Source organism: Danio aesculapii, chromosome 19 (genome assembly GCF_903798145.1).
Source record: "Danio aesculapii chromosome 19, fDanAes4.1, whole genome shotgun sequence".
Classification (NCBI taxonomy): domain Eukaryota; kingdom Metazoa; phylum Chordata; class Actinopteri; order Cypriniformes; family Danionidae; genus Danio; species Danio aesculapii.
In genome coordinates, this window is record NC_079453.1 from 15,916,963 (window position 1) to 15,942,540 (window position 25,578).

The following is a 25,578-nucleotide window of genomic DNA, read 5'->3' on the forward strand; positions in this document are numbered from 1 at the left end:
CTTTAAGGTATTCTTACAGTATATTTATTGTTAAAGTACACTTAAAGTGTGCCCAAATATAGTATTGTCATACTGTACCAAGTGTTGTCATATTTAATGATAAACACACACATTCACAAGACTCATGGGCTTGTCTTCTGTTTGTCTCTCTTTGGGGTAGAAATACAGATCAGAATGAATGAGAGAGAGACAGAGAGAGAGAGAGGGAATTAAAGTGACAGGAAATAGAGACGAGGACCCCTGCCTTTACACATGACATGTGTAATTAACTCATAACAGCGCTAATCGCATCTGCCCTGAGAGAGGAAGCAGAGCTATATCAAATGCTAATTTAAATGTAATGACAAGAGTTTGAACTACCTTTTAAAAGTACTTCATTGCTCTCTCTCTCACGCGGCTTTCTAACTTTACAGTTCATAGTTGCTAATGAGAAAGGTCAACTGTTCTGTCTGTCTATATTCTACTGCCTCTGCTTTCCCATGGAAAATAGGTATTGAAATATTGAATAAAGGATCAGTGGAATCTGATTCAGGGATTTGTGTCTTACATTAATCTGTTTAAATTTAATGTATAAGATAGTCTATTAAAACTTGTAAACGCATTCTAAACATTATTTAATTTATGAACAGACATGAACTAAATATAATAACACTGATATGTATTTATCAAATTGCAATCTCATAATACCACATGTAAGAGTGAAAGTTCAGTGGGGAATTTAATGACAATATGAAAACTACAGAATATAGATGCAGCAGCTAATTTTCATAATAGCCATTGCAATCTCCAAAGAGCAGAGCAAATTAAACATAACTTGGCTTGGTAATCAATATGTTCAGGTAGAATCTGCTGGCATTCCAATTAAGTAAACACTAGTGGACAGAATTTTGTCTGTACTATTTCTGTTCTCTGCTTCAGACAGACGTTGTCTGATTGTGTGTGTGTGTGTGTGAAAGAGAAACTACAAATGCATACGCAGCAAGTTAAATCTCAAAACCAACAATGTCTGTTAATCCAAAATTGCTTGTTTGCTTATTTATTTATATATAGTATGGTTTATTCATTTACCATTCATTCAAAATGAGGGTTTGTACTGTTGTGAAATGTGTTAGCTCAATAATAATAATTATAATTGTAATTATAATTTAAAAAATTATATAAAAATAGAACATAGAAAACATATACAAATACAAGCAGGACTGAGTCTGGTCAGTACCTGGATGGGAGACCACATGGGAAAATTAGGTTGCTGTTGGAAGTGGTGTTAAAGAGTCCAGCAGGAGGTGCTCAACCTGGGGTTTGTGTCCTAATGCCGCAGTAAAGTGAAGGGGACACTATACTGTCAGTGGGCGCCGTCTTTCGGATGAGACGTTAAACCGAGGTCCAGACTCTCTGTGGTCATTAAAAAAAAGTTCTCGTAAAGAGTATGGGAGTAACCCTGTGTCCTGGCCAAATTCCCTGCTTTTGCTCTTATGATCATAGTCTCCCAATCATCCCCATCCACTGAATTGGTTCTATCACTGTCTCTCCACTCCACTCTCCTCCAATAGCTGGTGTGTGGTGAGCGCACTGGTGCTGTTGTCCTGTGGCTGCCGTCACATCATCCAAGTGGATGCTGCACACTGGTGGTGGTGTGGAGAGACCCCACTCATAATTGTGAAGTGCTTTGGGTGTATGGCCACACACAAAATATGCGCTATATAAATACACATTACTTACTAACTTACTTACATAGAGCACTGTTCATTGTTCATTGTTCAATCTACGATTGGAGAACTGATATGGGAAAACTTTTTAGTAATTATTGTAAAATCTAATCTCATAATACAAAGCCAAACATTTAAGTAAATAAATGTGAAATTTTAATGACCGTTCATAGAAACTGTCCTCTTTTTGGAGAATCTAATGTGATTTTTTCTTTAGAATCAATGCAAAACCCCCATTTTAAAAAGCTTTGTTTCTACTTCTTGAAACCTTGTTTGGATGTCTCATAATGTACTGTGATGACAAAAATGAATTTTAAAACAATCGCTGATAAACTTTAAAACCTTTCACTGTGGTATAAATAAAAAAGAGACTACTTGATGTTTGTTGTAGTCCAGACTACACAATAAGAGCCAGGTTTTGTACTGATCTGTTTGAAGTAGGGTGTTTCAGTGATAGTGGACGACAACCAGCATCACATCTGAGAGGCTTTATGACATCCCGACAGGTTCCATTATATTGACCAGGAGCAGCACAGCTTCTCTATTGTCCACAGCTTTGAAACATGGCGAAATGAAAAAGAGATGATGATATAAAAGCTGCTAGGTGGAATCATACAATAGATGAAAGGTTTGTGGGTCTATGTCAACAATACTTCCGCCTTTATGATTTTTCATCAAGGCTTGTTTACACTCTTGTTTCCAGATGTTTATAGTCCAGCTTTCTTGATGACATTGTGCTGGTCATTAAAGATGGCAAGTGATGGCTAGTCTTAAGTTGTGTATTGCTTGACATATTTAGTGCCCACTAATATCAAAATTTTAAAGTCAATATCACATATCTACACAATGCCAGAAAAACACACAGACAACTATTGTGTAGCTAAGTGGTTTTCAACCATGACAGTATTGCATGTGGGGTTGCCCACTGTTATTGATATAAATAACGTTAATATATGTACTGTATAAATGTCTAGTTACAATATAATGTATAATCACATAACGAGAATTAAATAGTTAATTGTTACTATGCTTATACTATTAATTTGATAGAAACCCGCTAATTTAAAGTGTTTTCTGCTGAATACATGACTGTCAACAGGTCCATTGTTTCAGTTCTCTGCCCGTTTTGACTACACGTTTGACCTAGAGACCTGGATTTGCAGAACCTGATGCAACCGGTACAAAATTAGATAAGGGAATGCTGGTTTGGGCGTTAAGATTGTGTGGGTTGCAGGTGCTTAAAGTTATCCTGGGACTCCTGCAAAATAGATATATGTAAATGTCTTTCTGGAGACATTAAGCTGGTTATTAAAACGCTCCATGAAGTGTTTTGAAATGTGCATTTTTAGTCAATGTTTGACATATTTCAACTAAATCAGGAAGGCAGGGCAGGACATAAAGTAGCTCCTCCCCTTTAAAAAAGCCAATTGTACTCTGCCAGTGGGAGTAGTTGAGCTCAAGCACATCAAATTAAAAGCAAATGAAAAGTAGTTTTGAAGAGGGTAGAACGTGTCAGATACTAGAGAGCATTTGATTGATCAGAATATTTGATGAGAAACTGAAGTTTGAGGTGCTGTCAAAATTAAAAAAAGTTCATCCATTTAGGTGTGTGTAGCAAATTAGCTGAAAGGGAATTGAAGATTCATTTGAATGGGGCTTTAAAATAATCAACTCTTTATATCCGAACAAACGAATCATCCAGCGGTCGTTTGAACGGGCAGTTAACTTTAAGAGTGGAGAGCATGAGACTGATTCCTGCGAGGCTCCAGGAACAGACGAGTCTTCGCTGAGGTCCAGCTACCAGCCTCCTGCACCTAGACTGCAGCTCTTCACAAAACGTTTGGCCAGTGGAGAAATGGTCGTGCCCAACTGAGCCTGGTTTCTCTCGAGGTTTTTAATTCTTCACTTTCGCCAATTGGTGAAGTTTTTTCCTCGCTGCTGTCGCCACTAGCTTGCATGGTTCGGGATCTGTAGAGCTGCGCATCGATGGATTTGCTCTTCAGTGTTTGAACTCTCAGTATGACTTTTAAACCACACTGAACTGAGCTAAACTGAACTGAACTTAAACTCTGAAAACTGAACTACACTGTTTCAATTTGACACCATCTACATTGTAAAAACACTGTACAAATAAAGGTGAATTTAATTGAATTGAAATTACGGCTATTGCTATCAAAACAAAAACCCATTTATGTTTAAGCAGGGTAGCAAGATCGAAGTTTAAGATATTAGATTCATAAATATGCACAGGTACCTTTCTTTATACAAAAATGAAACGTTATTGTCTAATCTTACAGAAACTAACACCTAACACAAACACATATTCATATATAGAGTGTAGAGAAGAGTAAAGTAAGTAAAATAAGAGTTTGAGAGAGTGTAATGATGGAAAAACCTCTGATTTTGCAAGACCAAACCAAGCAAACAAAAAAAATCTATTTAACCCTTTTATGGTCTCTTTAGCGTTACATTTAGTTTAAACCAGTTCAGTGGTAGTCTGGAAGTGTTACTTGCATTTCTTTTGTGATGTGCAGAACTCCCTCAGTTGAGCATGTGGTTAGTTGGAGTGGAGTGGAGTCTGTTGTTTCAAGTTTTGAAGTGGCAGAATGGCTAGCCATTCTAGCCATTGTTGTAGGATGGATAGCCATTCTAGCCATTGTTGACTACTGGTTTTGCGGTGCACTAAACTTAAATAGACTCTTAACTGAAAGGAAGGTGAAAGGTATCGGAGATGGGAATGTCTGAGCTGTGCGATTAATTCATTTTGTCTGGGTCCCAGCCTGCTCCCTGGATTCTGGTCTGGGTTCTTGTCTCTTCACTGGACCTGAAGAGGAACAACGGAACAACTCTCTTTCCTGGGGTCTGTGTCAGTTCTCTTCTGGATTCTGGTCTGGGTTCTTGTCTGGGCGGTGGCCTCAAGCACAATCTATTTTTAAAAGTATAGTTTTGTACCCACCCTTTTTTGTAGAGCCGAGTTGACCAATTAGAAGTTAACTCCCTGGGTGTAAGCCGATGCAGAAATGTTAAAAGCTTCATAAAATGTTAATATGTTGCAAACGTGTTAACATAAAATGTAAACAATTGTTCAGTACGCCAAGTTAGCTTTGCAGGGACATCAAACATGAACCATCTATGATCTTGTTTAGCTGTGGTAGAGTTAAACATTTATTGCAGAAGTATTAAAACCATAATATTAAATTATGAGCAAGAGACTTGTTGCAAAACACCTGATTACACACATAAAGAGATAATAAAAGTTTACATTAAAAGCATCAGTCTTAAGCAAGGAGCTTATAGAAGTTCTCTGTGTGTCCAGTTCTAAGCATTCCTTCATGTCGTAAATACCTTGGAATCGGATTAAAACTGACCATCCAGTCTTTTCCTGGCTAGAAGAAGTTAACTGTGTATTATGTTAAAAAAAAAGAATAAAACAATATGTGTCTGATTGGCCATATTCGTTACATCAACTAAAACAGAAAGGCATGCTGGACATAAAGTAGCTCTTCCCCCTTAAAAATAAACAGCCAGTGGTGTTTTCTTTTATCACAGCTCTGCCAGTGAGAGTGGTTGAGCTCAAGCACATGCAAGCAAATGAAAATGTCTTGAACATGTCAGATACTAGAGAGCATTTGATTGGTCAGAATATTTGATGAGAAACTGAAGTTTGGGGTGGTGTCAAAAAATATTGTTCGTTCGTTTGAATGTTTATATCTTCTAACTGTGAATTTTGTCACTGTTTTAGAGCACGCTAGATTATAGATTCTAATGACGGACAAACTGATGCTAACATCTAACTTTATTGTTACATGACAGGGACTTTAAAGATGGCAAGTGATGGCAAGTCTGGATGCAATGTGTACTCTGTTTTTTTTTTTTTTGTTGTTATGTTGTTAAGTAAAATCCCAAAAATTCAACACGATGCAAGACAAACAGTCAAATATATTGTTTAGCCTAAAATTGGAACTATATAATTTTGAATAGATAATTTCATTTGTTCTCTCCTCCAGAGCCCATGCGTCCCCTCAGAGGTCTGACAGCTACGGAGATTCAGTCGCGTCAGCTGCTTCTTCAGTGGGAGCCAGTTGGTTATAACCTGACGCGCTGTCATACATACTCCCTGTCGTTGTGCTACCGCTACTCCACTGCCACTGGAGGAGGAGCCGGCGGGAATAACGCAACAGTGAGGGAGTGTCTGTCTGTGGAGAGGAACACCTCCCGCTTCACACTCCGAGATCTGCCTCCATTTCACACTGTTCACGTGAGGCTGGCACTGGCCAATCCAGAGGGCAAGAAGGAGAGCCGAGAGGTGACCTTTCAGACAGAGGAAGACAGTGAGTATACTGAGTCTTTATGTTTTGTATTAAAAACTAATTTGTATGTATATATGTAATTATGCATGTAAATTAAGTATTTCTCTTATTATTATTATTATTATTATTATTATTATTATTATTATTATTATTATTATTATTATTATTATTATTGTTATCATTATTCATTCATTCATATTCTTTTCGGCTTAGTCCCTTTATTAATCTGGGGTCACCACAGCGGTATGAACCGCCAACTTATCCAGCATATGTTTTACGCAGTGGATGCCCTTCCAGCTGCAACCCATCACTGGGAAACACCCATACACTCTCATTCACACTCATATACTACGGACAATTTTAGCTTACCCAATTCACCTGTACCGCATGTCTTTGGACTGTGGGGGAAACCGGAGCAGCTGGAGGAAATCCACGCGAACGGGGGGAGAACATGCAAAATCCACACAGAAATGCCAACTGACCCAGCCGAGGCTGAAACCAGCAACCTTTTTGCTGTGAGGCAACAGCACTACCTACTGCGCCACTGCATCGCCCCCTATTATTATTATTATTATTATTAATAACTAAATATAAATAACTTTTTCACTGCTTTTCTTCTCTTAAAGCACATAAACACAGTTATTTTTTCAATAAAATCCATGTTAGCTGTTTAGAATTTCTCTGTTGCAATCGGGAGATCACAAAAATTAACCCCAAAAAAGCCAAAGCAAAGCAAACACTAGCAGATTACTATGGTATAAATATAGCACTACAACATACAAAAGAGAGAGATGGACTTAGAATGATCAGCTGCAATTTGAAATAAGGCAGATTTTTTTTTTTAGCGGTCTCTATCACCATCTTGTGGCAGAACATCAACTGTCTTTGCTCTGCTCAGTGACAGGCTGATGACCGCCGATGTGGTAATCTCTGAAATTTATATATATATATATATATATATATATATATATATATATATATATATATATATATATATATATATATATATATATATATATATATATATATATATACACACACACACGCACGCACGCACGCACACACGCACAGACACACACACACACACACACACACACTGTAAAACCCTAAATTAGTTGCAACAAACCAATTAAGTGTAAAACTAATCCTAATGAGTACTGTGAGCTTAATCCATTTGAGTACATGAAACAATTTCAATTTGTAACAAAGCATTTGAGTTAAAAATGAACCCATATGAGTACTGTGAACTTACTCCATTTAAGTTGAAGTAATGAGATAATTAAGTGATTAAGTGTTGATTGAGCATTAATGACGAACACCTGCTGTTAAAAGCAGAATCATTAAAGAGAAACACAAAACTACAGCTGACATCAGTCACAGAATTAAAAGAAATAAAACACATTCAATATGTCAACATTTCAGGAGAGCATCAATAAACAACTCCACAAACAGCATCAACAGCTTCACTTATTACTAACTGGCTTGAGATTACCTTTGTAAGATGGTAAATGAAATTAATAATTTTCTTAGAAATCACCACTGATGTGAACAGTGTTTGCTTTATAGGGCTCTTTGACTCCTCGTGTTAGTTTTTCTTTGGCTTCTGTAACTGCGTGTTATGGCAAGCATAATAAAAAGATGTTCAATGTGTTTCAAAGCTCTGAAGGATTTCCTTTTATAAAACATTGGGGGAATTATTATCAGTGAAGTGAAAAACAGTACCATAACATGTGAAGTCACCATTAACATCAATTATTGAACCACCGGATAATGCCATCATTTTATATTATACATTTTATTATTTTTTTTTATGTTGTCATCAAGGTGGCATTTATTAAATAAAAAAAAGTTAAATATTTATTAAAATTTTAAATAACTGCTTTCTTATTGTATGTGGTTTCAAATTAAATTATTACTCAAGTCATTATTGCTTTCATTATTAAAATTAAACATTATTAAATTTAATTATAAACTACTTTTTAACTGTTATTTTAGAGTGCAATAACATTTCACAATTTTATAATTTGTACTGTATTTTTTGATACAATAAATGTAGCCTTGGTGAGCAGGATAAACTTATTTTAAAACTTTTACAAATGGTACTGACTCCAAACTTTTGACCAGTAGTGTGTGTATACAGTATATATAGGCACTATCTTTATAAATAAATAGTTGCAATCTAAACAACTACATTCTCACCTAAAAAGGCCTCATAAGAACATAATGTTGTCCAAGAGCTGCAATATTTGTCAAATTGTTGTGAGTTTATTGATCTGATGTCACTTTATGTGGGCGGAGTAATACACAATGGTGGCTGTCAGCCAAGTAGATTCGAGAGCCTGACAAACTCTTGTATAAATATATATTTATTTCATGCCGTTCATACTTAATATCATAAAATGTGAGCAAAATCACCTGTTTTGTCATTACTTTAGAAATAACCCTAGAGAATCATTCAAATACTAGCTCTAAAGTGACATTGGTGAAGTAGCAACGGTTCCTGCTGTTCTGACGTCAGCTGCAGATGTGAAGGAATGGCGGAAGAAAGTAGTTTTGTAAATAAAATCACTGTGACTGTTTAAACCTAAACATGTATGTAATAATGGAAAAAAAAATTAATATATAATTTCATGATGATAAAAAAGGGCTTTACAACTGTCACATAAAGCGGAGACTTATCGTTAATAACATCACCTAGAAGTCTGTTGAACATAAAAAAAAGGTTTTTAAAAAAACCTATGCTGGTTGCTGACAATATGATTGATGTCCGTAGAAGGGGGGGAAATGACTTTGGAAGTCAATGGGTGCCAACTACCAGTATTCTTCGAATAGCTTCTTTTGTGTTCTACAGAAGAAAGACACTCAAATACAGTAGGGTTTGAACAAGTAAAGGGCCAGTAATTTTCATTTTTGGGTGACCTGTCCCATTAGTAATGACACTAAATGTGTCTTGAAGCAATTATCAGGTTATAATGTTTTCGTAGTTGGAATGGGTTTTACTTGAATACATTTTACAAAAGAGGCATTGCATCATTAACGAGAGGTTAACATTTGTCACCCCTCTTTTGTGTGCACCAACTTAAGTTTTCTATGTAAATTATCGGAAACTCTGATATAATGTTAAAATTTAAAAACATTTGTGTAATTTATGTTGCATAATTGATAAATCAGTCATTGATATAAAAAAACATGTTAATATTAATAAATCAAGCCCCAAATAAACAGAATATGTACAGACACTGTACATTCATAGATATTTTATTAAGACAATATTGTTTTGATTGAAAGCATTTTTCATTTCACTTCAAGGTGAGTTTTTAAGCCTAAAAGTATTTTATTATATCATAACCACTTTCCTTCAAAACAAATGTAGTGGTGCAATCAAGTTTCATTTTTGATGAAGAATCATGTAATTGTACCTGTTATGTGTGCAATCTTCAGAAACTTTCTGAATTTGAATAAACTTTCATTAACCTAGAGGTGTTTTTTTACGGGTCAGTAGCCATAACCCATCCATCTTTGCAAAAGCATGTATTTATCTGAGCAATTATGATGTGGCGACCGCACCAGAGCCCAGTTTGCCTGCAGTCCTCAAACTCCAATTATAGCAACAACACAAATATTGACTCACAGAATACCACACTTCAGCATAATTAAATGGAAGATCATACTTTCAAATGGAAGTATATGAAAAATTAATAAGCTAAAGCCACCAGCAAAATGGAATAAAGATTTCTGCTTATTTTTGCATTTTTATTTACAGCATGTGTCAAGCGGCGCATGTTAGCAGGAGGTCATTTTCATGCAAATGTGTTAAGATGAAGGTCAAGTGAAAAAAAGAAAACATCTGAAAATGAACGAGGCTCAAAAAGAATGCTCTCCATTTATCATTCCTGAAATTAAAAACATCTTTTCTGCCTGGTTATTGAATTTTTTTCGCAATGATATAGCTTGTTTGCATTCTGTTTGTTTGGTTCGCTAGAAACAACATCAGGAAAAACAGTTAAGAAATTAATTAATACTGCAAGTAATGTTAAATTACTGATAATCAGCACGGTTGCAGAAAGACACAGAGTTAATGAGAAATGAGAAGCTACATGTAAATAATCACCGATTTTTTTTTTTTTACCTTTTTAAGTACATGTTTGGGAAAATGTATGGAATGTCAAGATTTCTGGATAGAAAAGTTCTTTATAATGGCTCTTTTTTTGCCAGAGTACCAACATTATTGCATGCCCGCATGTGCTAATACTGGCGTTCAAAATTGTTATCATATCATTTGATGCATACGGACACTCACAAATTTGTAAACATCATTTGTTGTTTGAGTGTTTGGTGTTATCGCTTGAATTTGAGCAATATGCTTTCTGTGGGTAAAGATGCGCAAAACAACAAATATAAAATACATAGTTTATTTGGTAAATAATATACATTTGGTGCAGTTATAAAATATCAAACTTATATCAGTATTTTGTATTTCATCAGTATTTCATATCAGTTTATTAGTGTGTACAATTGTTAACATTGTTAATAAAAGTATAGACTGATTCTCTCTTGTTTTATAGAAATCCTGCTGCATCAATTTGCACATCAGTTGTAATTTCTGAAATTGAAAATGAAATAGACGAAATTCTGATTATAGTGCTATAGGATAGGATGGACCTTTAAAAAAGGTTGTTGTAGATTTTACAATTTGTTTAATCATTAAATCTTTCTCTTGGTTCATTATTATATACAGTAAGTGGTGAAAAGCCATAAAATAAGAGTTGTGAATGTCCCTGTGTATCTAGTTCAAGCTTGACACTTGGTAGCATCTGTTTTGTTTGTGGAAGCTTTGTGTTCAATGAGGTAATAACATATTTAGAGTCAAATCAATATTTTGCACCTAGTTATTTACTTATATGTAGGCCCACACGGAATCTGCACGCACAGAATTCTGCAGATTTTCCACAGATTTTTAGCCTATCATTAAATCTGTTTATTTACTTAAGTAAATGTGTGTAAATCTATATTTATTCAGTTTTTAAATTAATAACAGTAATATTATTAACTAATATAAAAATGTTCATCTGATTTATGTACAATGCAGTTTGTACAGTAATATTTTCTGTCTTTTAGTAGATATATTATATGAGAGACTTGCTTTGTTTACCAAATAAAGTGGATCCAATTGGATTTGCATTTTAAACATTAAATAAAAGTTAAAAAGTTTTTTATTTCTCATATTAAGGTTTTAGTTATGATACTCCCAAAATAATTCTGCAGAAATTTGCAGATTTTTACCAAAATTCTCAGCAAAAATAGCAAAAAACGCCTGCAGAGTCCGTCTGGCCCTACTTAAATGGAAAGTAGCTATGCAATAAACAGGTTACATCTGCAGGGATGTTATTAAACAATAAAGCCTGTGTCGAATAAGAATAAGAATAAGAATAAGAATAAGAATAAGAATAAGAATAAGAATAAGAATAAGAATAAGAATAAGAAGAATAAGAAGAATAAGAATAATAAGAATAAGAAGAATAAGAAGAATAAGAATAAGAAGAATAAGAATAAAAATAAATAATAAAAATAATAATAAAAAAAATGATGATAATAATAATAATAATAATAATAATAATAATAATAATAATAATAATAATAATAATAATGGGCATCACAGTGGCGCAGCGGGTAACATGATCACAGCACAGCAAGAAGGTCGATGTTTTGAGCCTCGCCTGGTTCAGTTGGCATTTCTGGCATTACTACATTTTGAAGTATAAGCCAAATTTTAAATACAAATTTGCAAACATTTTATGCCCACTTGAGGTGGTTTTGGACTTGTGCGAAAAATAGTTAATATAATTTGTAATAATTTTTAATTAATATAATATTTGTACTGTAAAAAAAAGATATTACCTTAAAGTGTTTACATATCGTCACCTTAGAATTATAAGGTTCTATCTGATATTTTTGTCAAAATTGAGTTATTCACATATTCTTATTAAATGACATCTTATTTACATTATGTGATGTTTTTTTTTATAAGTTGTTTAGACTTTTTATTTAAAAAACAAAAACGGTTTATCTACAAAGTCGAACTCTAGCTTGGCTCCATAAGGTTCTTTCTGTGTGAGCCAATCAGCATTTTTAATGCACGCACGAGGACCAATCAGGATCAGCTTTCTTTGTCATTTCACCGGACTGCTCCATTGACAGCAGAAAACAACAGAAAGACAAAATCACACAAAATCAGAGTCGACTAAATAATGCCACACCACACAAAATTGAGATGTGAGTAAATGTGATGATTTAGCATTTCTTTTACATTGAGATTCATTCATTAATTCATTTTCTTTTTGGCTTAGTCCCTTTATTAATCAGGGGTCACCACAGCAGAATGAACCATCAACTTATCCAGCATATGTTTCACGCAGCGGATGCCCTTCCAGCTGCAACTCATCACTGGAAAACACCCATACACACTCAATCACACCCATACATTATGGCCAATTTTAGCTTACCCAATTAACCTGTACCGCATGTCTTTGGATTTGTGGGGGAAACCGGAGCACCCAGAGGAAACCCACACCAACACGGAGAGAACATGCAAACTCCACACACAAATGCCAACTGACCCAGCTGAGGCTCGAACCATCGACCTTCTTGCTGTGAGGCGATCGTGCTACCCATTGTGCCACCGCGTCGCCGACATTGAGATGAAATGTTACATTTTACATTGTTGAAAAACAGATGAACATTAAAAAAATGTATATATTAAATGTGAAAAATACTTATTTGTTTACATATAGTCAGTGAAACACTTTTCAGTGTTTATTAAACACATTTGGTCCTCGTCTGTTTCTTTTAATGTCTTAAAATTTAATATTAAGCCTTGAAGGGCAAGTACTTGATTTAATTCATGGGACATATAATTCAATAAATATTATTTAATAGTTCATATAAAGCATAACATTTAATAAATATTATCACATTAAATAGATAAAATTTACAGCTGCACTGGAAAAAATATTTTGCACTGCCTTGTATGCTTAATTTTATCAAGAAAAAATATTAATCCTAAAACATTAAATAAATGTAATAGAAAGCAAATATTTTACTTTCTCAAGCATCAACATATTGTTACAACACCAACTTATATATTTTTTTATTGTATTTATTGAAAATTAATGCTTCAATGAATGATCTGCTAGAATGATCTGATAGAACCTTATAATTCCAAGAGGAAAATAACTTTTTCAGAATGAGAAGGTTCTATCTGCATTTACCATGGTTTTTTACTCCAATTTGCAAATGTAAGAGAACTTTGATAATTTACATTTAGAGAACCCTTAGGGTCTCTGTCATTTTAATGTATGAAAGAGAACTGTTACACACATATTATTTGCTATACGGAATGCAAAAACTTTGAAGCTCAATATCTCAAAATCATTCAGAACGCAGATAGAACCTTATAATTCTAAGGTGACGATATTTATATCTTAATAATTAATAATTATTTTCCTGATACATTATATATTTATACTGTAATAATGTCTGTCACATAAAACTGTGAACTGTGATATACAGGCACATTTTTCGTTCATCAAATCATGTTAGCCTAATATTTTTTACTTTATGTCAAATAAGAGTGGCGGCAGTCAGGGGTTTAGGACAATTCTAAGGGCCCATACATTTAAGGGGCCCCCTCGTACCTCACAACCCCCCCCCCCCCCCACCCCCCAGCTCTTCGCTTTCATCCGCGATCATTTCTGTGTGGAGTTTGCATGTTCTACCCGTGTTTTCTCCAGGTCCTCTGGTTTCCCCCACAGTCCAAAGACATGCACTATGACTTGAATAAACTAAATTGTCCGTAGTGTATGTGAATGAGTGTGTATGGATGTTTCCCAGTGATGAGTTGCAGCTGAAAGGGCATCCACTGCGTAAAGCATATGTTGGATAAGCCGAAGGAAAGTGAATACATGAATAATCAAATAAGATCATGTCCTTTACTGGAATAACTACCTTTATTGAAAAACTATATTGTAAACAATATCATTACTGTGAAATAAACTTTCTCATACCATGAAATAAATATTTGGTCATACTGCCCAGCCCAGTTTTTGTGACCTATTCAGGATGAAAGTTTTGGATACTTTGAGTCTAGCACCAACCATTCATTCTTCTCTTTTTTGTTTTTTCAATCTACTTTAGTTTCTTCCACACCATGCATTGTAAAGAAGACAAATGGTCTGTCATGGGTCTTTGGGCTTCCAGGGCATCAAATTGCCCTTCTAACCTGCATTCCCTTTCCTTTAGTCTGTAGAGGTGTTGTTTCACCTCTACCTGTTGCATCTCGACCTTCATCTCAGCTGGGTTTGATACTCAGTGTTACTAAGATGGATCTGACTGTACTCTGAATGTTTTCTCTCGTTTTCTGCAGTTCCAGGAGGCATTGCACCCGAATCTTTAACCTTCACCCCACTGGATGATATGATCTTTCTGAAGTGGGAGGAGCCTCTGGAGCCCAATGGTCTGATCACACAGTATGAGGTATGTGATAAGCTGAAGTTTATGGTGTTCCTTTTTTTTGACGAAGTATGTATTTGTATGTAATGTAACACTGTTTTGGTCTTTTAAATAGCAAATGTACATGTATGCATGCATGCATGTATGTACAGTATGTGTGTTTGTGTGTGTGCTGAATTCTCATTTTATACTGGGTATAAACCTAAAACATTGTTATGGTTTTTCCTAATATTCATCAATTGAACTCTTATGTGTTTGGAGAGAGAAACTAGTGCTTTTTAATTTTAATTTACAGCATCTTTGACCCAATTACGCTATTTGAAATGTTCATAATCTTTTGGAGGTCTCCTGTAATTGATTTGAAGTTCATTTAAGGTTAAAAAAAGAACACAAAAATAAATCCTTTAATATTATTATAATACATATTGCAGATTTACTTTGCAGTCCAAAAAATGGTTTGTTCAATGCTCTGGTCTCTTTAAATTGCTCTTTTCTAAAACCCCATACAGTACCTGCACTTACTGGTTAGATTGCCTGGTCTGTTATGATTGGTCTACCACCTACAGTGTGTTTCAAAAACCAAACGTCCATTATCATAGCTGAAATTTAAATCTGGAGCTTTCCTCAACACTTGTATAAAAAGTAATAGGAACAGTAACAATTGCACATATTTTTCCACAGCAATTCAAGTCCAAATCTGAGTTCTTCACAAAGTGCATGCAAAGTAGATTTGCTTTGGCAAGGCAAAACAACATCTTCTTGTCATGTTGGCAACAAAAATCAAACTTTTCTAGGCCTCAGCTACAACTAAGGGTGCTTTCACACTAGCACTTTTGGCTGCACCTGTGTTCGTTTGACGTCAGAGTATGGTACATTTAGCTAATGTGAACGTGTCTTCTGAACTCGGGTGCACATCCACGAACCATACCCAAGTCCACCTGAAAGAGGTGGTCTGGGGTATGGTTCACGTGAACTCTGGTCAACAAACTACAATTTTCTCAACGAACTATATTTTTCATAACGGTTTTTCGTGCGTGTGTGTGTGTGTTTGTTTATCACGTATTGTACCTTGGTGACAAATGGTACTGAGCCAGGGCAAGCACAGTGATAATGTCTGCTTGTCCGCAGACATCACGTTAAGTTCTGAATGTTTATATTATTTTTGCGGCAGATAGATGCAAGTCGCTTTCTGTATTTCCAAAACCAAAAGATTCAGTAAAAGCAGAACGACCGTGATGTGCGGACGTCTTTATATTTTGCTTTCGAGTCTGTCACCTAGCAACAGCCGTACACACAACAGCAGCTCGATGACGCAAGCGTACCAGGGTTCAGACAGAAAAAGAACACTGTGAACACAAACCAACCGAGAAAGTGGCAAGGGGAGACAATCAAACTTGGGTACGGTCCAGGCAATTGAACCAAGTGTGAAAGCACCCAAGTGTTTGGATCTCAAAGTATTCACTGCTCATAGGCAGCCAGTTAGAATCAATAGGTGTGAACTACTGGGGAGTTATGTGGAATCATGTCTTAATTGGGCTCCCCTGAACTCCCCTGAAAATATGATTTGTGAATTTTAATTTAGATTTTTGATTTTTTTAAAGATATTGACAATGTGATATTTTGACATGCAGTTTCAGTATTGTGTAAAGTGATCATGGAGGATTACTATGTGTAAATGTGCAACAATATCATTAATTCATGCATGACAGCAATTTACACGACACCAAAAAAATTAAAAATAAATAAAAAGATAACAACACACACTGCTCTTGTCATTAGCATTGAGGTGTGGGGGCCGCTGCAGATCAAAGTCCACTCATGTCAAAGACAAACGTGAGAAAGTGAGAAAGTGAACCGAAGAACAGGGATCCTGTAAGTGTAATAAACATCATGGTTGCAAGGCACACATAAAATAACTAAAATTGCCATGTTCAAGATCTGATTTGTTTAAAAAAACGATCTTCACTGCCTGATTGAGATATGAAATGAAGTGAGTATCACACCAGACAAGAAGCACTGCATTAAATTGCATTGTTTCATGCCATGTCTTTAAAATATGTACATTCGTTTTACCACAGTATTTTCAATTAAGTTTCTGTGCTTGGATGCTGCTCCTGACGCTTGCATTTAAATGGCCTTTCATCTAATTTTACACTTGAACCACTAAACTAATGCTGAAGTATATTTAACTGATTATATGGTAATTAAATGACATTAACAATGATGTAAAAAGGAACTTTACAAAGTTGAAAATATTCACAGAAGTATTTCACCTGAAGTTTATCAGTGGCTGAAACATACTTGTGGTGCATGCAGAACTGACAGCAACAAAAATGGCTGAATAGAACATACACTAACCTGCAGTACATATTATTCAGTCACAAGATGGAGCCAAACAGTCAAAAACAGCAGTGTGACAGACAAACATACAAATATGAATGTGAATGTATTCACTGGTATCTGCTGCGTAAAAACATATGCTGGATAAGTTGGCGGTTCATTCCGCTGTGGCGACCCCAGATTAAAAAAGGGACTAAGCCCAAAAGAAAATGAATGAATATATTCACTGGTGGTCAAGATGATCTGAAGTAACTGGATGAGCCTTTGTAACACATCTTGGAATGTCTCAACTAACCAAACAGAATTATATATTACAGATAATTGTATAAAAGTATAGAGACACAATTTAAGGATCAAATATCAGAGCAATGTTGTTTATAAAACTGTAGATTGAGATGGATATAACTTATTCACAGAATCACATATTCACATAGAATTTGAAAGGGGCACAAGGAGCTTTCAGCAATGGCTACAAGGTATTTTCTCCTGCATTTCTTTCATTTTTATTTTTAATCCTTCATTCTAGTCAGCAAGTCATTAGTGTGTGTAAACTATCTCCACCCTTCACAGAGTCTAGGTGTTCTTATGCTAATCGTGTTGCTGTTCATTCTGCAGCCTTCAATTAGTTGAGGGACAAATATAATTGCTTATTTGCCTTGCAGAAGCTGTCAGATGGGGCAATTGTGTTTAAGTGCTTCAGTTTGGTAATATTCACTGCCTCGTCCCTCTTCAATTACCTCAGCTGTCAGCATATACACATGTAAGCTTCTGCCTACACTCAGTGCTCGTTTGAGGTTGATGTGTGTAGCTTTATGTTCACTTTGCTGTTAGTTGTTGTTGACGAGGGCTGAACTTTGTTCTCTGTGCTGTTGGTTTTTGTTGATGGACTGAACTTTGTTGATGGATTTGGTAATGATTCCTCAGTGGTGGATTTGCTGTATTAGCATTTTAATAAAAAGTAGTTTCTAAACAAAGTGTTTAATTACTAAAAATGATAACTGTGAGGTCTTAATATTTCTCTACACTTTGGGGGGGGGACATTTTGACATTTTTACAGATTCGTTGTACAGTATCAGAGCTGCAATCAATTAAAACTGAGCTATTTGAATCATCACCTTTAAAAAGCTCTCTTTTATATAATAAATTACTTACAAAAAAGAAAATTCTCAGTTGAATTATTATTTTTTAATGATATAGTGGTTACTCTTTTCCATACCATTAATGTATTAAAATGGGGATTCAAAAGGCTACAAAAAAACTGTAATTTTCATAACAACATGACATTATTGATACACAATGCAATTGTGATGAACCCCATTTTGTCTTTAGAAATTGCTTAATTATTTAAGTTCAGCAAAGTCCTTATTCCAACACACCTCAAACATATTTAAAATTGAGATCCGAATATTTAAATTAAATTAAATTAAATTAAATTAAATTAAATTAAATTAAATTAAATTAAATTAAATTAAATTACTGCCAGGGCCATTAATATTGAAGTTGATATCGAGCCGCATCATGTTGGTGTTTCGTTAGCCCAACACTCAACCCCCAACGTGGAGGACCATGACATACACACATACACTATGGACAATTGCTGTGAGGCAAGAGCGTTACCCACTGCACCACTGTGCTTCCCAAATTTAATTTAATTTAATTTAATTTAATTTAATTTAATTTAATTTAATTTAATTTAATTTAATTTAATTTAATTTAATTTAATTTAATTTAATTTAATTTAATTTAATTTAATTTAATTTAATTTAATTGAGAGCTGTTGATTTTATTTATTTATTCTGCATGAGGTAACCATTGAGAGATGGATGCTCCATAGACAAGAAATAGACACAGTCAGTAACAGTACATGTGTAGTAACCACTGCCACCACATGCACCATTTATATACAATGGATGGCCCCTTGAGACTCATGAAGTCAAGTAATTTTTTCCACTTTTTTTGTCTTTTGTTTTATCCAATTTCTGTAAGCCTGTACGATCTGTAGCCATACTCCAGACAGGAGTGATACACAGTGTGGTCTTCTTCTGCTTTAGCTCATTTGCTTCAAAGGTTCAATGTCTTCTGCAGACCTCCATTGTTCCAAGGTGTTATTTCAGTTAGTGCTAGCTTTTTATCAGTTTAAAGCAGTTAGGCCATTATCCTCTGACCTCCAGCATAAACAAGACATTATTTTTGCCAACATGACTGATTTTTTTTTCTTTTCTTTCAGACCTTTGTCTAAAAACACTAGAAATGGAAAGTCCCAGTAGCTATACTTATGAAACTCTCACTAGATACATTTATACCAATATATATATATATATATATAGCAAAGCAAAAGTTAGTACATACCTTTAAAAATTCATTCATTCATTTTCTTTTCTGCTTAGTCCCTTTATTAATCTGGGGTCGCCACTGCGGAATGAACCGCCAACTTAACCTTCTTGCTGTGACGTGAAAGTGCAAGCACTGAGCTGAACTTTAGAAATAGAAAGATGATACATCTAAATTATGGTTTTCTCGAGTTTTTTTTATTTTTACTAAAGTTGTATATTTTCCCTGGCATAGTCATTTGGCAGTATTTTTTTACATTGTGATCTTAAGTTATTTTGTTAGATCCAACTCCAGTTTTTGTTTTATTACTGAATAATCTGACTAAGCAGCCTCCGGTGCTAAGACTGCTCCTCTGCACAAGACGTTTGGCCAGTGGAGAAATGGTCGTGCCCAACTGAGCCTGGTTTCTCTCAAGGTTTTTTAATTCTTCACTTTTGCCAATTGGTGAAGTTTTTTCCTCACCGCTGTCGCCACTGGCTTGCATGGTTTGGTATCTGTAGAGCTGTGCATCGATGGATTTGCTCTTTAGTGTTTGGACTCTCAGTAGTGATTATTAAACCACACTGAACTTAACTTAAACACTGAAAACTGAACTACATTGTTTCAATTTACTATGATCTTCTATGTGAAGCTGCTTTGACACAATCTACATTGTAAAAGCGCTATAGAAATAAAGGTGAATTAAATTGAATTGAATTAATCTAATGTATTTGCACAAACATCTTATTACATAGCATTCTATAGAAAATATTAGTTTAAAAGAGAGATATTTCAGGGGTGTACTTATTTATGCTGGTCACTGTATATTTAAACAGTCCACAGGTGGCATTGAATAAACTTCTAATCTGTATAATTTAACAATCAGACGCTCCGTGATCATGCATGGCTGCCTCCTGATTTCAAAATAAGAGTCCCACGTACAAAATTTAGCAGATGCCCTTGAATTACTGCCATGTGTTTGGCTGATTAGATATTTGCTTTGATGAACAGTCAAAAAGGTATATCTGAAGAATATGTTTAACTTGACCAGTGAATCCCATGTCTTCTAATGTCATAAATAGATATATAAAATAGACTTTAAGCTTTGATAATAATTCGGTGCTCCGCAGACCGTAATTGAATTACTGAGACTTTCAGTCCATTCAAAATTCATCAGTTATGTTGTCTTGTAGATCAAATAGTAGAGCATTGTGAAGTCAAAACAAATACATAAAACAAAAAAGAATAAAATGATCATGTATGCATCTTTAATGCAGATTATGTTGCTTTGGATAAAAGTGTCTGTCAAATGCATTCATAAATCTGATTCATTAATACAGTCCCAACCAAAACAAACAATCTTCTCACAAACCAGATACTGCTTATATTAGAATTAGCCCTCATTTAATGTTGAGTGGAATGAAATTTACATCGAGTCTTCAGACAAATTGTTTGTCATCTTTTGTAATCTCATTCTTAATATCCTTTTTATTTTCTTCTCTTCTGAGGTTTCTTTGTTTACAGCATTGATTATATTTTAAATCAATAGCATTAGGAGAAAGATATGAATCACAAATATGGAACTCCCGAGCTGTATTTAAAGAAATGTTTTAACGATATATAAAATCATGTTCCATGTCATAATTGCTATGAAAATCAGCTCTTTTCTGTATGATTGTCAATTTTAATGGAGTGAAAAACACTTTCAAAGACTGTGCACCAAATTAATGGCAAATTACTTTAGATTCAAACTCAGCTCCAGAATTAAAATTGATGAATATTTTGTTTTGTTTGTTTTTTTTTTGCAGTCTACAAGAAAATACCACAATATCAATAATTAACATGTTTTTAACAATAACTCAGAGTAAACAAGAACATTCAAAAACCCTCAGTCCCCTATCCCACCCTCAAGGAGGAGAAAAAAAAAACATTTTGCATTTACAAGAATTGTCAAAGCAACTAAATGAATATACATAAAATATAAATAACACACACACATTAATAAAAAGAGCAGAGATCTTTCTTGAAAGAAAAAATAATAATAATTCACCTTTATTTGTATAGCGCTTTTACAATGTAGATTGTGTCAAAACAGTTTCACATAAAAGGTCATAGTAAATTGGAACGGTGTAGTTCAGTTTTTAGTGTTTAAGTTCAGTTCAGTTTAGCTCAGTTCAGTGTGGTTTAATAATTACTACTGAGAGTCCAAACACTGAAGAGCAAATCCAACGATGCGCAGCTCTACAGATCCCGAACCATGCAAGCCAGTGGCAACAGTGGAGAGGGAAAAAAATTTTCACTAATTGGCAAAAGTGAAGAAAAAAAACCTTGAGAGAAACCAGACTCAGTTGGGCACGGCCATTTTAATTTCTCCGCTTGCCAAACGTCTTGTGCAGAGCTGCAGTCTCTATGGCGGAGGCTGGAAGCTGGCCTCAGCGAAGATTCGTCTGTCCCTGGAGTGTCACAGGAATCAGTCTCATGTTCTCCACTCCTCCATGACCACCACAGTAGCTGCTCGGGATACGGCCCGGTCCAGGATATGGAAACCTTGGGATCATCTCATCGTTGGTCTTGGGTCGAATCAGTGACTCTGCATAGTTTGAGGGCCTCGGGAAGAGTATCCCCAGGTGGAAATGGAGAATAAAGAGAATAATTAGCGTAGCTGCTGTTCATAGTGTATATAAACAAGGTGCAGAAACCTGTGTGGAAGCCCGCTAAGTGGTGCACTGAGTGTATGCTTTACTAAACAGATAGGTCTTCAATCTATTTTTGAATAGGGGGAGTGTGTCTGAGCCTCGGACATTATCAGGAAGGCTATTCCAGAGTTTAGGAGCCATAAATGAGAATAATAATTCTTATAAATCAGCAAAGAGGTGTGTTGTATCCCTGACAAAATTAATTAGAGGATCCCAGTTTTTATATAAATTTTCAGTGGAACCTCTCAATGTAAACTTAATTTTTTCAATATATAGAAAAGACATCATGAGGTTTAGAAGACTTTCAGTGTAATAAAATCTGTCTCCAGTCTATCAGTGACACCAAGGCTAGAACATTAGCATTCTTATTTGAAAGGTTATCCAACAAAGCCGTCACACCAAAAATAGCAATCAAAGGGCATGGTTCAAGAGAAATGTTGAAAATTGTAGTAAAAGTATCAAAGAAAGAACTCCAAAAATTTTCCAACTTTGGACAACAAAAAAACATGTGGGTATGATCAGCAGGAGCCAGAGAGCACCTATTACAACAAACATCCACGCCTGGGAATAGCTTTCTTAATTTGACATTCGTTAAGTGAATTCTATGGAGAACCTTAAATTGAATCAGACTCAGTCTGGCACAGGAAGAGGAGGAATTAACCAAGTTCTTTCTCCCACTGATGGTTAAACTGAGAAATAGAGGGCAAAGTATAGGGAAGAATCAGATTGTATAAACTTGATATAGAGCTGTGATTCATAATTGATTAATATTAACTGATCACTTAAGCAAGATTTGAAATTGCAATTTTGGAATGTTAAGAAAAAGGAATTAAATATAAATAAATGCATCAATTGTCATTTTGAGTAGAAACGCACCGAAAACACACTTGTATGTTGACAAGATGAATTCTTGTTTTAAAGTAAATAATTAAATAAATAAAGGAAGCTTTCAAGGCTTTGAAGGTTTATGTGAATCACAGACTGAAAGAACAGTGTAGCCATATCAACAGCTTTATAAAAGTCATGCTTTTTTAGAACTTCCATTGAGACGATGAAAAACAACTCAGTACAAAATAAAATAAAATTAAATAAAATAACATCATGGAAAGTTTGCACTGCAAGTCTTAATGCACAAAACAAATAAAACCATAGCATTGTTTGAATGGACATGTTATTAAAATTATTTCTAGAAAAAGATATAATTAATCAAATTGTGTATATATATATATTTTTTTTCACATTAGGTGTTAAAAATGTAACCTTAATTGTTGCTTACAATTTGTATAAATGTAGAATTCTGAATTGAAATAAATGTTACAGTATTATTCTGTTAATGTATTTGAATGAATTGTTGTAAATGCAGTTGCCATTAAAATGTCTTTGTTTTTACATGCACAGTAATAAACAGAAAAAAAGGTAAAGTTTAATTAGCTGGTTACTCAGTTAAACTTTACTCAGTTAAAGTTTTATTTGTTGTTTCTCATTTCTCAAACACTTTTTCTTAGATATCCGCATCAAAGCGAACAACAACTGTGGTCTCTCTGTCTTTTTCTCTCATTTATTTATTTATTTCCTTTGGATGTGTAATATTTCACCACAGTATTTTTAGATCACAAAACTAATTGATCTAGAGAGGGTAAATATTTTTTTCACATCTTCTTGTGTGTACTTTTGCAATCATTTTTTGGTAATTAAGCAGCTTAAATGAGTCACAATTTGTAGGTGGCTCCTTCGACTTGAAAATCATTGGTGTAACAGAATTCCAAAATGAGGGTGCTGTGGGCGCAGTTTCAACAGATTCTTCAAATGGGTTATAGGGGAGACAGTTATTTTAAATTTTTATAGAGATGCCTTCAAGGTATCAAAAGAATCAAAGCCTCTCTTTCTGATGCACATCTTTATTGGATATTACACTGTAATTTTAATATGCATATTTTATTTTGACATGATTTATTTGGTGCTTTTGACAATCTATGTACAATAAAATGCTAAAAACAAAACAAAAACAAAAAACGTTTGGTTTCATACTGTAAAATGGGCCATTTGACAGCTTTTTTAGTGATGTTTTATAAACACATTTCGGGAGGAGCATGCGCAGATGTTTCAACAATTCTAACACATCATTGACAATCAATCTATTATCCGATCAGCATTAGACCAAACCCATAAATACCAAACTCATCCTACCTTTATTATCTCACAACGTTAGCATCCCTCCACCACCCCGACACCTCACCTTTTAAACACTATCTACCTAGGGGAAGCGTTCTTGGGCCAGACTAGACACTTCACTCAGATTCCAATGTCTCTCCCTTTCCCGAAAGGGGAATAACACAAGTTGGGGTGTTTTTTCTGAGCTCAGTGCCCTCTCCCTGGACAGCACACCAAATAAGCTTTATTCTTCAAACATCTGTAAGCGTGAACTCATGAAATGTAATAAATGGTACAGATACAGATGTAAACAGAACAACAGTTTTTGAAATTTAGCAGTAAAGTCTCAGTAGGGAGTAAATGGCTTTCATAACATTATCTGAATGTGGATGTTTAGGTTTTTAAATGGGTTAGATGATGTGTTTCTTCATGCTCTTAATCTTCCATGAAGTGCTATTGTTATTTTATTGGCAACGGGTTATTCTATGCAAAAGTGTTTTTATATCCAAGTGCGCCTTTAAAAAGAATGTAAATGAAAACAATATTTTTTTTATGGGTTTTAGTGAGGTGAAGTACTGTGAGATCATTTCCCCTGGTTTAATGTTTTCTGTTTTCCATTTTTTTTAGATCAGCTACCAGAGCATTGAATCATCAGATCCTAGTATCAACGTTCCAGGCCCACGGCGGACTGTTTCCAAACTTAAGAATGAAACATATCACATGTTCTCCGGGCTTCATCCTGGCACCACATACCTGGTGTCTGTTCGGGCCCGTACTGCTAAGGGCTTTGGCCAGACCGCCTTAACCGAAATTACCACCAACATCTCAGGTGAGGAAATATGCAATGCCATAAGGAATTATGGGATATGATACATGCCAGAAAGCCAACTTTGCTCGCTTCCTGAATCTGAAGTACTTAATTATAAGTTTTCTACTTGAAGCTAGCTGGGCTTTGGTTTTATCGCTGGAATGAATGTAAGATGCCTGCAAGGGTCTTTTAATTGGTTCAGGATTTATTCAGACTATTTGGGCTTCATTTAGACGTAATCTCACCAAGGCACAAACTATTCTTTTGGCGAGATTGACTCTCTGTATAGCGGAAATATTGATACCAAGGTTTACTGAGGCTTAAGCAGACAAATCGAGGGCAGAACAAAGTAAACTTGAAGGGAGAATGGTGAGCCCTTTGGGGAAATCTTTTTTTTTCTTCCTTTTTTCCTTTTTCCCGATTGAACAGGCTCTTGGAGGAAGTCCCTGGCTTTGCATCTTGCAGCTCAATAAACTGATAATTAATGAAACGTTGAGTTGTTTAGACCCATTTTGGTAATTCAGACCAAACAATGAACTCAATTTGGACTATCCACTTTAACACTAGAACTGCCAGAATTGTAGAATTACTAGCCATATCGGTCTTTCTGACCATTCATATAATTCATATTGAGTTTTGTCACATCATATTTACTTTCATAGCTTTTACTGTGATATTATAATTAAGTTTTGAATTTCTGTCTAAATATTTTAGTCATTATCCCTAAAAATATAATACTTTTTGTAATA

General features: G+C 34.9%; 1 protein-coding gene across 1 annotated transcript in view; it reads left to right on the forward strand.

Moving 5' to 3' along the window:
* Positions 1-25,578, forward strand: part of ptprua (protein tyrosine phosphatase receptor type Ua) — a 448,322-nt gene that overhangs the window by 312,247 nt on the left and 110,497 nt on the right. Inside the window, 3 exon segments of the mRNA XM_056479406.1 lie at positions 5,714-6,037; positions 14,439-14,548; positions 24,649-24,850. Coding sequence (XP_056335381.1) covers positions 5,714-6,037; positions 14,439-14,548; positions 24,649-24,850 — 636 coding nt within the window.